The sequence below is a fragment of the Cervus canadensis genome, chromosome 28 (genome assembly GCF_019320065.1).
Source record: "Cervus canadensis isolate Bull #8, Minnesota chromosome 28, ASM1932006v1, whole genome shotgun sequence".
Taxonomy (NCBI): Eukaryota; Metazoa; Chordata; class Mammalia; order Artiodactyla; family Cervidae; genus Cervus; species Cervus canadensis.
In genome coordinates, this window is record NC_057413.1 from 36339685 (window position 1) to 36357517 (window position 17833).

At 36.0% G+C, this 17833-nt stretch overlaps 1 protein-coding gene across 1 annotated transcript in view; it reads left to right on the top strand.

Moving 5' to 3' along the window:
• Nucleotides 1–17833, top strand: part of BMP5 (bone morphogenetic protein 5) — a 136059-nt gene that overhangs the window by 88082 nt on the left and 30144 nt on the right. The window contains exon 3 of the mRNA XM_043450493.1: nucleotides 3447–3595. Coding sequence (XP_043306428.1) covers nucleotides 3447–3595 — 149 coding nt within the window. The remainder of the gene's footprint in view (nucleotides 1–3446; nucleotides 3596–17833) is intronic.

Consider the following 17833-nt stretch of genomic DNA (forward strand, 5'->3'; position numbering starts at 1 on the left):
TGCTGCAAATCTTTTATCTATTCAGAGTGACTCTATATTTAACAACTGCAGGATAGCTTCATTTAGCTGTATGAGGAATTTGTATGCTAATCTATATCATACTCAATACAAAGGTTCAAATTCTACCTGAAAAAGAAAAATACAAATTTTAGTCATTATGAGTTATTTTGGTCAGTGTAAATTGATTTCCATGTATTAGTTTTTTTTTTTTTTAAGCATTTCAGTGTTGATAATTGCTATAATGTCAGTAAACTGAATGCTCATATCTAGGATTATTCCCGCCTTTAAAAATTTTTTCAAAAGTAGTATTATGGGTTAAACTCTGCTCCCCTCTCTCCCCCATCTGTATGTTGAAGTTCTAGCCTCTAGTACCTCTGAATGTCACATTGCTTGGAGACAGTCTTTAAAGAGATAAATATTCTTTAAAGAGGTAATTTTAAAGTAGTCTTTAAAGAGATAATTCAAAATATTCTGCTATTTTCAAGGAGATAAGTGCTATTCTTTAGTGGAATAATTTTATACTTCTAAAGAAATCACATCTCGATTTCTATAGAATGGATAGGAATTTATTTTTAAGATGCTGTTATGAAACTTGTTGCATGACTGAAAATTATGTAATTATTAACATTGTGCTTATTAAAAATAGACTTGATTCTCCTAAAGCATATTCTCTTGTCTGTAGTTAACGCAGAAGAGTTCTTTATACAAAAAGAAAGAGGAGAAATTTAAAAATAGAAGTTAAGGGTCAAAAATAAAATGGCTTTACTCAAGAATAGGAAACCATGAAGCTTATGAAGCTAACTGAATGTTTATAACTTTTAAGAGGTGAACTAGAAATATATGGATTTTCCAAACCATACTATTTGCCTGGGTTTACCTTCCAATGACTTGCGATTTGCATCACAGAAATTCAAGTATTTAGGCTTTGCTAGGATCTGTTGGTGGGTGCTTTTTCTAAGTATTTCCATTAAAACTGAAACTGTTTTCCTCATAGACTTGCTTAAAAGTTTGAGACTTGAATGTTAACAGTTTGGGAATTCTTTCTTTCAGGAAAAGTAGCACAATTAAAAAATAATAAATAACTACCTAAAGGTAGGGCTTCCCTTGTGGCTCAGCTGGTAAAAAATTCGCCTGCAATGCAGGAGACCTGGGTTTGATCCCTGGGTTGGGAAGATACCCTGGAGAAGGGAAAGGCTACCCACTCCAGTATTCTGGCCTGGAGAATTCCATGGATTGTGTAGTCCGTGGGGTCTCCAAGAGTTGGACATGACTGAGCGACTTTCACTTTCACTTCACTTTCACCTAAAGATATTTGTTAACTAGTTGAAATTGCTCTCAGAACTTACCTCTTTGTTCTGTTTTGTTATTCAAATATTTATTTATAGCATGCCAAGGATTGGTAATGCTTTGCAGGATTTATTAGAACACCCTTATCATATTTCAAATGAAATCAGACTAGCAGTTGAGTATTTTCAAAAGGTGAATCCTTCTCTCAACAAGTTAACAATGTGATAAGTTAATTCCAAGACAACAGTCTTAAAGATAGTTTTAAAATATATCAACATTTTAAGGATAATCAGTATTTTCTTAGATTCTGTTTATTTGGTAGGTTTTTCAAGTTACGAGAGGCAGGGAGAATTTTACTTTTGTTCACTCACAGTGTGAATATAATGGATCCTTAAAATTCAACTGGGAACAAATTAATCTTTTCATTGTATTGTATTATATGCTTGTTGTATACCTGGAGTAACTCAAACTGAGTCCTGTATTGGATGTGATAAAGTGTCTGTAACCCTTCTTTGCTAAGAAAATTGTGAAGGAGAATGAAAGCTGCATATTTTGGTATATGGTAGCTGGTCAATTTAATTGATTGTAACATTAATACCTTTATTTTAACTTCTCTAGGTTAATGGAAGAATTGTTTAAATCAAGTTTAAGTAAAGAAATGAAGTTATAGCCTCTAAGATATTGACTGAGATTCTTTACTTCTTTTGTGATTCAGTTTTCAATGATCACTGATGACTTTTTTCTAAGGAAATAATAAATGTGCATGATTTTATTAAAATTAACTGTTTAAATTTTGTAAGCCATCTTTGAAGTGACTTCTAAGATACAGTGGAGAAGGCAATGGCACCCCACTCCAGTCCTCTTGCCTGGAAAATCCCATGGATGGAGGAGCCTGGTAGGCTGCAGTCCATGGGGTCGCTAAGAGTCGGACACGACTGAGCGACGGAACTGAACTGAACTGATCATGGCATCTGGTCTCATCACTTCATGGGAAATAGATGGGGAAACAGTGGAAACAGTGTCAGACTTTATTTTTGGGGGGCTCCAAAATCACTGCAGATGGTGATTGCAGCCATGAAATTAAAAGACACTTACTCCTTGAAAGGAAAGTTGTGACGAACCTAGATAGCATATTAAAAAGCAGAGACATTACTTTGCTAACAAAGGTCCATCTAGTCAAGGCTATGGTTTTTCCAGTGGTCATGTATGGATGTGAGAGTTGGACTGTGAAGAAAGCTGAGCGCCAAAGAATTGATGCTTTTGAACTGTGGTGTTGGAGAAGAATCTTGAGAGTCCCTTGGACTGCAAGGAGATCCAGCCAGTCCATCCTAAAGGAGATCAGTCCTGGGTGTTCATTGGAAGGACTGGTGCTGAAGCGAAACTCCAATACTCTGGCCACCTCATGCGAAGAGTTGACTCATTGGAAAAGACCCTGATGCTGGGAAGGATTGGGGGCAGGAGGAGAAGGGGACGACAGAGGATGAGATGGCTGGATGGCATCACCGACTCAATGGGCATGGGTTTGGGTAGATTCCGGGAGTTGGTGATGGACAGGAAAGCCTGGCGTGCTGCGATTCATGGGGTTGCAAAGAGTCGGACACGACTGAGCAACTGAACTGAACTGATCCATAAAATAATTATATAACAAAAACAGAAAATGAAATAAAAATGGAAAAAAGTATAATAAAGTGGAAACAAAAGGAAAATGATCTCTGAAAGAGAAAATTATCTCTAAAAGACTTGCATCACAGACGGCCTGTCCTCCATCTCCATGGAGAATCCACAGCCATCCAGACTGGAACAGCCGCTTTCACTTCCTCTGTATTCAGTTCAACAGTTGCTTATGAACTTGCCAGTGTACTGTTTCGGGACTAAATCAAGACCACTAAGCCAGTTTGTAAAGGAAACTTGACAGTGAAGAGCCGGAAAATGGAAATTACTTTCAGATATTCCTAATCTGCACCAGATTTGGGATGGGATTCTAGCAATAAAACGTTCTGTATCTTATTCCTCATCACTTGACTCATTTGTTCTCCTTGTTCCTTAATCAACTCTTGTTATTTTAAGAGTGGTTTTGTAGTGTTTTCACTTAAGTGTAGGGAATGATGATTTTCATTCAAACCTGTAACTGTTTTTGTTGTTGTTTTCTTTCTCCTTAGGGATGCAGATCTATTCTTGTTAGACACAAGGAAGACCCAAGCTCTCGATGTGGGTTGGCTTGTCTTTGATATCACTGTGACCAGCAATCATTGGGTGATTAATCCACAGAACAATTTGGGCTTACAGCTTTGTGCAGAAACAGGAGATGGTAAGCACTGAATTTTGTACATACTGTGGTACTGGTTTGGACACATTGAGAGTTACAACTTTTTGTGGGATATAACCAATGTGTTTTTTATACACACAATGTGCAAAGTGGTGCATTCTACAAGACAAAGCAATATATTGATTAGTTAATTGATTTATAAACAACGTGCATTTATTGTTGTGGAGTGTTATCTGCAGTGGCTGTGGGAGGTAAAGAAAACTCAAGCCCTATTCCTGCTCTTGGGGTTTTTAGTCTTGTGTTGAGGGCCTGTATGTAAATGAGCAGCACAGCTATAATATAGCAATACTGAAAGAAAGTGACGTGTGAAGTGCTGTGGATCTATGTCTTGACCGTGGTGGTGGTTACACAACTGTGTAATTTGTAAAAATGTATCGAACTGTACGCTAAAGAAGAATGAATATTACCATAGTCAAAGAATATCTCGAAACTTTAATTAAAAAAGAAATATATATCAAAGCAGGTGATAGGGAAACAGACAAATGACCTACCATAATACAGAGGAGGATGAGGATGGAACAAAAGATTCACGAGAATATGCAGAAGATGTTGTCGAGCTAGATCTTAACATACTGTAATATTTGGCCAAAGACAACAGCTCCAGGATCACTTCTGGGAGAGATTTGTTGACTTTAAAAAAAGAAAAGCGCAACCTAAAAGTTGAGAGTTATGTTTTACTTGGTGGAAAAAACTGAGGACTTAGGCCTGGGATGCAGCTTCTTATATGACTAAGTTCAGTTCAGTTCAGTCGCTCAGTCGTGTCCAACTCTTTGTGACCCCATGGACTGTAGCATGCCAGGCTTCCCTATCCATCACCAACTCCTGGAGTTTACTCAGACTCATGTCCATTGAGTCAATGATGCCATCCAACCATTTCATACTTATATGACTAAGGGACTTCTCTAAAGAGGTAAGCGGGGAGCCAGGATATGCAGAGATTTTTTGCAACAAAGACCAGGTAGTTGGAACATCAAGGGATTACTGTTAATTAAAGAAAGCCAGACATCTCAAGTTAGGGAACTTAGTGCTTTTCTATGTATGGGAAGATGCAAGAGTATGAGTATGGACTCACTGAAATCATTCCGCTGATATCCACCTCAGCTATCCGGGGTGGGGGGGGCCAGTATCCTGTACTTTCTCATCTGGAGTCTCCTCGGGTGCACTGCTGTGGGCGTGGGGTGGCTGCGGCGGCTGATAGTTTGGTAGGGAAGCATCTTGTTTTCGCCTTGAGTTCCCTCGGGGCTGATTGAGATGCCTGTAATGGGAGGCCTTGATGCTGCAATGACCTTTGTTTACTGATACGGCAGGTGACGTTCTTAGTACACAGGTCTATAGGGAATCTTTGCTGAGAAGCTGCAGAAGTTATTTTTATGCTCAGAAGTACTCGTTGAATAAGGATGTGCTGTGTGCTTGGCTTAATGCTGGAAATAAAATGGTGAACAAGTTCAGAGGTGGCTTCCTGAGGTTTGTAGCTGAATGAGGCATAAGTAGTCAGCATGTAATATTGAGTGCGTGTTGCTACACGCTGAGTGTCAAACAATGAGCAAATTCTAGCTACAATCATAACGTTCAGGAAAATATGGTTGGCGAAGAATTGGAAGGCAGGCATTTTGGGCAAACAAAAGAGAGTTCACAAAGACTATGATGAGAAGGCTTTTGGCCCGTTTGATCAAGAGGTCAGGGAGTGCAAGACCTTGTTCACCTTTGATCACTCAGAGTCCAAAGTTTTAAATTCAAATCTAGACTTTCAGGTCATTTAAAATTATATTTGTCACAACAGGAGGATAAAACATCCTTTAATGATTTGTTACCTTGATCAGTACTTTCAAAATATTCAGAAGTCTACCAAGTGGGCCTTAGTTATGCTTTTGCTCCACACCTGAATACAGTAAGATCATGGCTGCAGAGGGTGGTTTTAAAAGTGATGATTTATTAGAGAATGTGCCATATTTTAGTTTACTATCTGTAGTTTTTTGCAGAATCCAGCAATAGAAACATCAGCCCTAGAATCCATCTCCTTCATTTGTCCTTGCTATATTACACTAAAGCCTTGCTTAATAGACTACTGAGTTAAGTAAAAGTTAGGTCTGCCCTGGGTCTTTTTCAAGGAGGATCATTACTGACGCAATTGGACTTCATGATAGCATTGTTTTACCTACAACCAGATTCGTAGCCTGAGAATCAGACCATGCCCAGTGCTGTTACTCCAAAGATTGTGTGTGTGGAGTGAGGTTGACAGACACAAATCAAATATATTTCAGAGTTTGTCTACTGAAGGTTTCACGTGCCTCGGGAAGGCTCTTATTGAAAGTGTTACAGACAAGTTTGAGACATCTGCTCCCAACCCCTCCCAATCCAGACTTTTCCATAGATTTTAATTACAATGCTGATGTTTTAAATTTTCATAAGCAATTAAAATATTTTGAATTATAGGGTATTTTCCATTATGGCTTTGAGACTATCATTAAAGATTTTCAGAGTTCAATCATTGTAAATGTAGGCAGAAAAGCATACATCTAAATAATCTCCCTTAAATTTTTACAGTATTCAACTACTGTACATTTATGGTAAGAAATGTGACAGGGAAATGTGCCCGGAGGGGCTGAGCCAGGGGTCTCTTCTCTGGTATGTGGTCCAAACAAGAAAAATTAAATTAGTGGTATGTGCTTCCCCCGATCTTTTCCTTGGAGATATGCTGAAATGTCTAACTAAACAAAACTCAGGAGATCTGTGAAATATGACCCCTGTTTCTTTTTAACTTCCTCACCCTTCCCTCCCAACTAGAAAATTCTGAAATTTCTCCTCTATTTTTTTTTACTTCTTCTCTTATGTTGGTGCTCTTTCCTTTACACTCTAAACTGTTTAGTTCTATCTTGCTTCCAATTCATCCTTTCCTTTGAGAACTACTTTATATTTTGTTTATCCTTTTCCTTTGATTGATTTCTCTTATATTTTAGGAGTAATTTTACTTTAAATGACTCATGTTATTTATGGGTCTTTTTTGGAGCCTAAAATAAACTAACATTTAACTTCTTTCAAAGGTTTCCAAATTCTTTATTTAAAAGTTAGGCTTGAGATACAAGCCTTTGATTTTTTAATATTGTCTGATATAAAGATGTTAAAAAGATTATATATGCTAGGCAACCTGGCCTTTTGTATTTAAGCAATAATTAAATCATTAACACTTAACAGATTTTAACCAGCATTAGAGCATATATGGCCCTGGGAAAGCAAGTGACTCTCTGGGGTCACCTTAGTTTTATTAACTACAACCTCATGGAAACTAGGCTTGTGGCATGCTTCTATAAACATAGATAACAAGATGCCCCAACCTATTACTGCTCCCTCATCACTACTGCTGATGTTCTCAATGTTCTATTGGAATATTGCTTCAAACGGATTAGACAGACATCTTTTATTTGCAATAATGTATTCTGAATATGTTTACTTCTCAGCAAAGTAGTTGGAAATCGTAAAGAATGAAGCTCAGGAAAGTCAACTTTCAAATTCTTTTGTTGACTATTATTCATTTATTGATTTGTTCGACACAGAATCTTCAAGTACCTATCCATGCAAGACAAAGTGTTGGCAACTTCCTGGCAGTCCTGTGGTTAAAGCTACAAACTTCCAAGGCAGGGGCCAAGGGTTTGATCCCTGCTTGGGGAACTAAGATCCCACATGCTGTGTGACACAGCCAAAAAGTAAAAATAAATAATGGCAAAGTGTTAAGGAGACTATGAACTGGGAGACAGACATTTGTAGTTACTTTAGAAGGAATAAAGTGCCTTAAATCCTAAAAATAGTAATACAGTCAAGACACTACAGGGAAATGTGAGAGAGCTGGTTAGTCCAAATGGAGCCAAAAGTGCCATGGACCCGGTGACTTTTGGGCTCGGTCACTTGGCTAAGATTTCAAGAAATGAAGATGAGGAGGGAGAGGAGGTGGTGTAAGGAAGGAGGAGTGAGTGAGTTCCTGGATGAGGAAACAATGTGAGTAAATACATAGAATGGCAAAATGGCATGGTATCCTTCAGAAAAACTAGAAATCCAGACTAGGCTAGAACAACTTTCATGTATTTCTACGATTGCAAGTGCTGTTATTTTATGAAAGTGACTGGGAGACCAGTCATGGACGGGCCGTGACATTTATGTGTATATTCTTGTAGCTTGATCACAAGTCATTGAAGAACTAGACTTGCTGCTTTAATTAATCAGACTAACACTTTCATGGTTACATGTTTGAATATCTATTTCATAAGACCACAGATATGTATTTCTGGCTCACAGTGGTACCCTTGGTATTTGGTACCATGCAGGTTGTAGGTATTAAAAACATGTTCTGAATGATCACTGAATGAATTTGTGAAGTAAAAGATTCTTGCAGACCATCTGTCCTTGAACATGTTATTCTTTTTTCTTTTTTTTTAAGTTGAAGTATAGAGGATTTACAATGTGTTTATTTCTGGTGTGCAGCAAATTGTTTCAGTTATATAAATATACCTTTTCATTTTCTTTTCCATTTTGATTTATTACATGATATTGAATATAGTTTCCTGTGCCATAGAGTAGGACCTTGTTGTTTATCTATTTTACATATATGAACATGTTACTCTTAAGAAGAAATTCCAAACTATAAATTCGGGTTGATTATTAATCAAACAATTTTGGTTTAACACAGGAGAACTTTATACCACAAACCACAGTACAGTAGTTAAAATTGCTTCAATCTTAGAGTGAGGAGGAAATCACTGATACGGATTGTTAAAGTTTGTTTATCCTGCTTTCACAAAGAAAAAACAGCTAAGAAGCCTAAATATATTTTGGAAATCAGAAGACTGTTGAAATCAAAAGGAACATCATGATTCCTCAGAGGACATGTGGAAAGTATGTCAGTTTGTAAAATATTCTTTCTAGTAATTTGATAAATGAACTGCCATGGATTTGGCAGAAGAGTTTAAAGATATTCTATTTATTTTTTTCAGGCAGAATAGAAAATTCTCCGAGTTCCATATGTCTGTTTCAGCTAATAAAGCAAACATGCAAGCAAGCAAATGGAGAAGAAACATTGCTACTTCTTAACAGCAAAATTTAGAAACTCCATAGAAGTGGTTCTACCAATTATGCTAAATCAGTTTCAGAATCCTTGAACACTCTCTCACAGTAGTCAATAACTTGGTAATATAGTTAGTCTTTTTTTTAGCAGGAAATGAGTAGGTTTAGATCTGTCTTAAAATTTAAGATTTTCAGTTCCCTGAAGTATAAAGATACATTAATTATGTGCCTTGTTAGATCTTTATTAAAATTGTTAGTAAATCTATAGTAATTATGATCCTTTACATATATAAACATGCACACACTCACACACACATGCAAACACATAGACAAATGTGTATGTACACAGAGTTTATTATCCAGAGAGCAATTTACTCTAGCTTTTAAGCCTTGAGTTTTCTCTGAAAACACTATAATTTTCCATTGTTTGATGCTTTATATAGTTTAAACCTTCCAAGTAAATTAATTCTTTTTTTTTCAAATTTGGGTTTATAGAATAATTTAAAGATAGAAAACAAAGATAGTATTTTTGGGACCATTAGAATGTCTTTTTAAAAACCCTATGTTTTCAGACGTTTTAGGTTTGGCAATACTCAGGGTAAATTTTGCCAATGACTTTTTCCTTTCTATTCAAACCCACTTATACGTCAAGGAAAATTCAATCCTTATGTTTCTGATTCATTTGTATTCAAGTCATCAAAATGTTGTTCTGTCAGAGTATTGTTTAATGTCCAAGAAACAGTATAAGGTTCTTTAAAAAAAAAATAAGACTCTAAAATCCATTTTTCTTTGAACAAAGTTTGTGGCATAATTTCCAAGTGTATCAAGGTAAAAAATCAGATTTTAAGTCAGGGATTTCAAGGTTTTAGTAAATTTTGTAGCCACGTCAAGGGGGAAAAATTTCAGAGATATGAAATTATCAAATTATATTCATTATAATGTTTAATATATTATAAAAAATTTATACGTTTTGTTATGGTAACTTAGATTTTAAGGTTTTGATACTTAATTTAAATAAGGAGATAAACAAAGTAGAAAGTGCCATTCTGAAAGTATAAATTCTAGGAAGAAATCATTAGGAAAACTAGATTAAAATCTTGGCTCTGAGAGATATTTTACATTTTAGCCATAGCGTTAGCTAAATGAGTAAAATGATAACACCTTTCAAAATGGTGCACAATTATATTAGACAATAGTACCTGAAACATGGTAGGACAAGAATAAAATCTGTGGGTTGAATTGGATGAGAAAATACACAAAGACTTACTCCACATGACACTCCTTTAATTTAGGGTCAGTTCTTTTATTGTGCAGATTTTACAGATGATTTAATAGGGTTTCAGATGAATTCACAAATGATAGTCCACTGGAGAGAGGCTGCATTGCAGGCGGATTCTTTACCATCTATCTGAGCCACAAGGGAAGCCCCAAGATTATTGACATATGTTCTTAAATCTTGAGTTGGAAGCATAGTATATTAGGTGCACGTCTAATAACTTTGGTTAACATAATGATTATTGGTAGGAAGCTTTTAAGTACATTCAGATCTAGGGTATGAAGCCAACAGAAATTCAGCGATATGTGCCATGATCAATTGAATGCTTATATTGGCTAGGTCTTCATAGGCATCAGAAAATATCAAGTTACTAATACTTAATATGATAGTTTTAAGATTCAACCATTTTATTCTTAAGAAAAAATAATATAGTTATTTGGGAAATAACTAGTTACATCAATGAATATAAGGGAAATAGCTGTTGTTATAGGGTAATGTGTATTGTACAAGCATAATTGATTAAAGGTTGAAAAAGGTTGACCTATATAACTATAAGAAAAAAATTTCAACCCAGAAATAGATCAGTGTAAATTACTATCATTTGGCTTCATTAACTCTTCATAAAACTATTAACAAACCTTGCACATCAATATGGCTTCTTTCAAAGACAGTTGAATTATAAGCCATATTTTAATGGTCATAGAACACGTGATTAAAACACATTTATTGTCTTTGTTCAAGAGTTGGGCCCAAGAGCTCCTAATGTGTTAAGATTTTTAGCAAATTGTATAAAATCCCCACTACATAAATAATATTTTCCACTGAGAAAATCAGAAAACTGAAGATACTCTATTGATTGGAAAAACATCACAGAAGACCTTTCTGAAAGTCAAGGAAACGAACTCTTAGAATTGTTGCTTTCTCAGGTTATAGCCCATATTGATTAGCAGCTGTATTTCCCAGACATTGTAAAGGGGTAAAATTATGGCTTTTTAAATTTTTTTCTGCTTACTGTGTTCTCAGTCTTATCTGACTCTTTGCAACCCCATGTATAGAGCACATGAAGCCTTCCAGGCCCCTCTGTGCTTAGAATTCCCCAGGCAAGAACACTGGAGTGGGTTACAGTTTCTCTCTCCAGGGGACCTTCCTGACCCAGGGATCAAACCCGTGTCTCTTCCCTCTCCTATGCCACCTGGGAAGACTATTTTTCCTGCTTGTTGGTACACAAAAATTTCTCTATTACATATAGAGAAGGCTGAGTGTCGAAGAATTGATGCTTTCGAACTGTGGTGTTGGAGAAGACTCTTGAGAGTCCCTTGGACAGCAAGATGATCCAACCAGTCCATCCTAAAGGATATTAACCTTGAATATTCATTGGAAGGACTGATGCTGACACTGAAGATTCAATACTTTGGCCACCTGATGTGAAGAGCCGATTCACCGGAAAAGACCCTGATGCTGGGAAAGATTGAGGGCAAGAGGAGAAGGGAGTGACAGAGGATAAGATGCTTGGATAGCATCACTGACTCAATGGACATGAGTCTGAGCAAACTCCAGGAGATAGTGAAGGACAGGGATACTCTATGAAGGATACTACATAGCTTGCTGTAGTTCATGGAGTGGCAGAGAGTCAAACACAACTTGGTGACTGAATAACGTTTATATATATATAATTCAGAGCTTTTCTAAAAGCACCAACAATTTAATCCTCTTGTATTTTCACCAACATAATTATTCAAACTATAAAAAAGGTCTTGAGTTAGTGCAATTAAATTGAAAGTGCGTATTTTTAAAACTTTTATTACCCAAGGTTTTGCCATGCTCTCTACTCTTCACTTGTGGGAATTTTAGGGTTCATTCCTGGAAATTGATAGCTGCCACACTTACATTAATAAGAAATGGGATTCCATTTTGTTTTTCCAAAAATATGAATGGGTTGCCTATTTCTATTGTCACTTCTTAGGTTCAGAGTAATTTAACATACTGATAAATTTTTCTTTTCCAAAATTGCAATATTTATGAAGTCTTCTTAATGTGTTATCTTAAAAAATTAGATTTTTCAAAAATTCCATGATATATTTTCAATTAAAGAATATATACTCCTAATTAGAAAAATCTATTCTAGAATCTAAAATTCTCATGTCGCCATACATTAACCAAATGTGCAAGTTACTCACTTTGGTATTCTTTTCCTTTATTAAATGTGAGCACGTCTGTCTGAGAGAGATGTGGAGTTCTAAATGTGATATATGCTTAAAGTTAGTAAGTACTGGAATCTGTTTCTTTTCAATGCAAGTATCTGATTAAATAAGTTTGCTGAGTTATCCCTGGGTTCCCTAACACAATCTTTTTTACTTCAGGGGGAAGTTTTCCAAATGAAGCCCCTGTGTTGTCAATGACTATCTGTCTGTGTTAAGGGTCAGATGATCTATATGGCTGCTCCATCTGAATATCAGCTGACATGGTGCTAATAAGTAGCAGAAGAAATTCAGAGATCAAGTGTGATATTTTTCTTTTTGTCCTGCTGTTTTGACTACAGTTTCTCATTATTATGCATCTCACTTCAGAAAGTTGAGGTATGTCCCCTTATCAGAAGATCTCTTAAACATTTTGAGATTTGGTAATAGCTCTTCCCTTATCTGAACTTGATATTTTAAAGCAATTAAGTCATTTTTGTTCATAAAACCATATGGTTCCCTGCTGCTGAATTTATGGTGATGACAATTGGTTTCAAATAAATAAATGAGGTCTCTACTTCCAAGAAAATGTAAGAATCACATATCTTGCTAAATGTTCTAATAGGAAAAAGGAACATATAGTTCTATGATTTGTTTTCAGTAAATATTACTATAAATGAAGTGGTTCTTTATGTACTGTTTACTGTTGAGGATAATTAGAGCATACGTGCTTGACTTTAGGATGAACATTTAAGAATAAATTAGGAAGATAGTCAAGGAATGCAAGCGTGTGTGCTTAGTCGCTCAGTCGTGTCCGACTCTTTGCGACCCCATCAGCCCACCAGCCCATCAGGCTCCTCTGTCCATGGGATTCTCCAGGCAAGAATACTGGAGTGGGTTGCCATGGCCTCCTCCAGGGGATCTTCCCAATCAAGGGATCTAACCCAGGTCTCCTGCATTTCAGGCAGATTCTTACCTTCTGAGCCACTACGGTCAGTCAAGGAATCTTCAAAAACTTAAATGCAATGAAGAAGTAAAATTAAAATTTCCCTTAGTTCAGAAATTAAATCAGTGTGTGACAAAGGGCAGGTTGAAAGCATTAGATAAAAAAGTGCCCCAAGACCTGGGTGTTAATGGCTGTGGAATTGTTTGTATCATGAAGGAGTGAGTTCATGTGACTAGAATAATTCACTGTTTATTTGACTTTTGTCTAGGGATTATTATATCTCCTGAGATAATTTCTCAGATAACTGCAATTTATAAGCATATGTTTACACTTTTAGCATGATACACATATAAATATTATATTCAGAGAGGGTACAGTGAATAGATATATACCACCTTCAGGTGTCTAATATCAAATAGTTCCATTCAAAGCAAAACTCAAGATATTATATAACATCAGAGATCGAGAAATAGGTAAAGGGAAGTAAATGTTAGATATCCCATGAACTTTCCTTTGGGATAAATGTGTGTGTGTATACAAAGAGGGGAAATACCTAGGCATAAACAGATTCTCAGCTAATCATGTGAAGGATCAGATAAGCTCACAGTTGAAAATCTATAATTATTAAGGAATCTAGAGAGCTCTTATTACATCATTTAGTAGGATTGTATTTTTTCTTTTCTTTAAGTGCCACAATGGAAACCTAAATTTCTCCAAAACATTTTAAAATGGCTTCTGTTTCTATAAATTTTAAAAACATTAAGGCATAAATAAATCTATGGCAATATGTCATTTTTCTTTCTTTCTTTTTTTTTTTTTTGGTATGAAGCAAGCCAAAGCGAGATTTAGAAGATAGCTAAACAAAACAACTGCCTAGGTCAATTTATGTGAATGATTTAAAAGAGTTTCCATTGAGAAGAATTTTTTTCTGTATCTTTATGGTAAAAATGACTAGATTTCTACTAAAAATAAATATGACATAGATTTCCTTTGGGGTTTAAGATCAGTATTTGTTAATTTTCCAAACCCATGTAAGCTGTGACCTATGGATTTTCTAACTTGTGTTATGTCTTAAAGCACATCAGAGAACATAAATCTTTCCTGGCTTTAGATTTTTGCTCTTTTCCCACTGCATAAAAATGAGCAAAATCATCAATATGCCTTTCATGGCTAGAGTAACTAAACAGAAACATTGAAGCACTGTTAAATTTCTGCCTTGTTCAACCTAACATCTTATTAATTCTCTTCTTAGTCATATACTATTTTTATAAACTATACTTTATGTATTTTCAAATTCACTCAACCTAGTAAAACATTTTCTGTCTATACAAATAACTGCTTTTTAATAATATGACTTTGTCAGTATGTTTAATTTAAATTCCATACTAATATTTTGTATTTTTTTAGTTTTCATGATCAATTCAGGTTTTATTTCCTAGGTACATCTGCAGCTCATATAAAGTAAGCATTCAAACCCTGTATTTGCTGTGGTGGTCAATCAACATAATATTAATAACTTATGGAAACTAACATTTCCTGAGAAGGTGCTAGATGTCAGCCATTTGGTGAGATTTTTAAATGGAATGTCTGCTTTATTTTCACTATTTTCTCATTTTGTACATGAGGAAAAAGTCTTACAAAGCTCAAGAATCTTGCCCATGAATCTAAAAATGATTTGTCTTCCAAGTCAGATCTTGCACACTATGACTCTCACAAATGAGATGAATTTTATATAAATTCCAAACTGAAAAACAATGCATTTTTATAATTTCCAAACAAAACAGTGCGTTAATCATGATTGTTATGGAACAAAATTGAGCTTTATGTTGAATTGTTGGGAATTACCTTTGGGTTTTATATTTTCTGCCTGGAATCTAACTGTGATCTGACCGACAAAAAGTAACTGCAGTTTTGGCCATTTTTTTTTGTTTTTTAAATCTATCTACTTCAATATGGGTGGCTCAGACGGTAAAGCGTCTGCCTGCAATGCGGGAGACCTGGGTTCGATCCCTGGGTCGGGAAAATCCCCTGGAGAAGGAAATGGCAATCCACTCCAGCACTCTTGCCTGAAAAATCCCACGGATGGAGGAGCCTGATAAGCTACAGGCTACAGTCCATGGGGTCTCAAAGAGTCAGACACGACTGAGCGACTTCTCTTCACTTTACTTCACTTCAATATTACTTATAGCGCCATACACAGTTACTGTTAACTTGATAATTTGTAGACTGAAAAGAAGAAAATGTGACTTTTTTCTGCCAGTGATCAGCTTCAACATGTAATTAAATTTAGTCGAATTTCATTTCTTTGTTTTGATAACGGACGTCTCCTTTTCTTTGTGCCCTGGGTTGCTCACTAATGTATTTTTCTAGATTCTCCCTCCCATCCCTCATTTCCTCTCCTTCTGTTTTTTTACCCTTAGTCCAGACTCCCCATCATGGAATCCTCATGTCTGCTTCTCCCATCTTCCTTTATTAAGTCTCAACTGGTACCCAAGTTTGTAGTTTCAATCATGGTGCAATGAACTCACTTGAGATGAGTCAAGCAGGCAGTTTCCACAATTTATTAATTAGTTTGCAATATTTCAGTATGAAATTCGTCCTGTGTCTTATCTCAACAATTCTCTTCCTAGCATCTAGGCTGATGGTAACCTGTTATTATTCCAGCCCTAAAGAGGATTCCCTGAATTGTATTTTGGGAGCAACAAATTGGGATAAATTTTCCCCCCAAAATTGAAAAGACAAAGTATCTGGCAATGAATCACATTTTTAATTTGTCAATGTGCTTAACTTTGCTTTCTAATTTTTCCCCCTGTGAGCAGAGTTACATTGGGTTAGCCATAACAGCTTTGCTAAAAACATCGTATTTTGAACAAAATTGTTTCAATGTAAATTACACATCCCTTAGTTCTTTTGGAAATAACAACTCATGATGCTGGTTTCTTTTTAAATATCTATTTTGCTATCTCTATTATTATATTTTTCTTTAGTTGGTATCTGAAATGGGCCTCTACAGCCTACTTGAGTCTTCTATAATGATCAGTAAAGGGAAAATAGCTTCTCTTTAAAAATAGATTTGACTATAGTATATATTCAGTAATAAATTGAAAATCTTGCATGTGGTGTTTTATGTCCACTATGTATACAGTGTTTTAAAACCAAAATTTAAATCAACTTATTTGTCTTAATTTATAGTATGTTTGTATTTGAATAAGAGCCACTTGGTAAACATCATTTACTTATCCAAATTTTAGCATCACAACTCAGAAACACACATGAAAAATAGTTTTGAAATCAAACAGGAGTTAGTGCTATTTCACTACCTGGCGAAAGAGGTATTTTACCATTTTTTAGATTTCCCTTAATGAAAAGGGAAATGGAAGTGTTTGGCGACATCTGTATTCCTGTTTTTGATTTTCCCTAATTCAAAACAGTAACTGTGGAGCACCCATCTTGCCAAACAAATGCCAAGGTCAGGAACATACTCCAGTTTTTGTTGTTCATTATTTTCCCTACTCTAGGCTCTAACTCTGCTTTGACTGATGATCTGAAGGGTAAATATTTTCATGGTAATATTTCATTTAGGGGCATGAAGAATATGAGATTCTCCTATTCTCATCGTGCACAGACGTTAACTCTGTCTCTTCCATTGTTCTTTCCCCTATAAGTTGAACATGGCTGAATGTGTTTCTTAAAGACATATTGCAGAATAAGGACAGTGCTGGTTTTGTATGTTGAGTATGCAGAACAGTGCAAAGAAGTTAGTTAGTTTAGTCACTCAATCATGTCTGACTCTGCGACCCCATGGACTGCAGCACGCCAAGCTTCCCTGTCCAACACCAAGTCCTGGAGCTTACTCAAACTCATGTCCATCTAGTCGGTGACGCCACCCAACCGTTTCACCCTCTGTCGTCCCCTTCTCCTCCCACCTTCAATATTTCCAAAATATTCCAATATTTCTAAATCCAGCTTGAACATCTGGAAGTTCCCAGCTCATGTACTATTGAAACTTGGCTTGGAGAATTTTGAGCATTACGTTGCTAGTGTGTGAGATGAGTGCAACTGTGCGGTAGTTTGAACATTCTTTAGCATTGCCTTTCTTTGGGATTGGAATGAAAACTGACCTTTTCCAGTCCTGTGGCCACTGCTGAGTTTTCCAAATTTGCTGGCATATTGAGGCAGCACTTTCACAGCATCATTTTTCACAGTTTGAAATAGCTCAACTGGAATTCCATCACCTCCACTAGCTTTGTTCGTAGTCATGCTTCCTAAGGCCCACTTGACTTCACATTGCGGGATATCTGGCTCTAGGTGAGTGATCACATCATCGTGGTTATCTGGGTCATGAAGATCTTTTCTGTATGGTTCTTCTGTTTATTCTTGCCACCTTTTCTTAATAACTTCTGCTTCTGTTAGGTCCATATCATTTCTGTCCTTTATTGTGCTCATCTTTGCCTGAAATGTTCTGTTGATATCTCTAATTTTCTTGAGTAGATCTCTAGTCTTTCCCATTCTATTGTTTTCCTCTATTTCTTTGCATTGATCACTGAGGAAGGCTTTCTTATCTCTTCTTGCTATTCTTTGGAACTCTACATTCAAATGGGTATATCTTTCCTTTTCTCCTTTGCCTTTAGCTTTTCTTATTTTCTCAGCTATTTGTAAGGCCTCATCAGACAACCGTATTGCCTTTTTGCATTTCTTTTTCTTGGGGATGGTCTTGATCACTGCCTCCTGCACAGTGTCACAAATAGGTCCATAGTTCTCAGGCACTC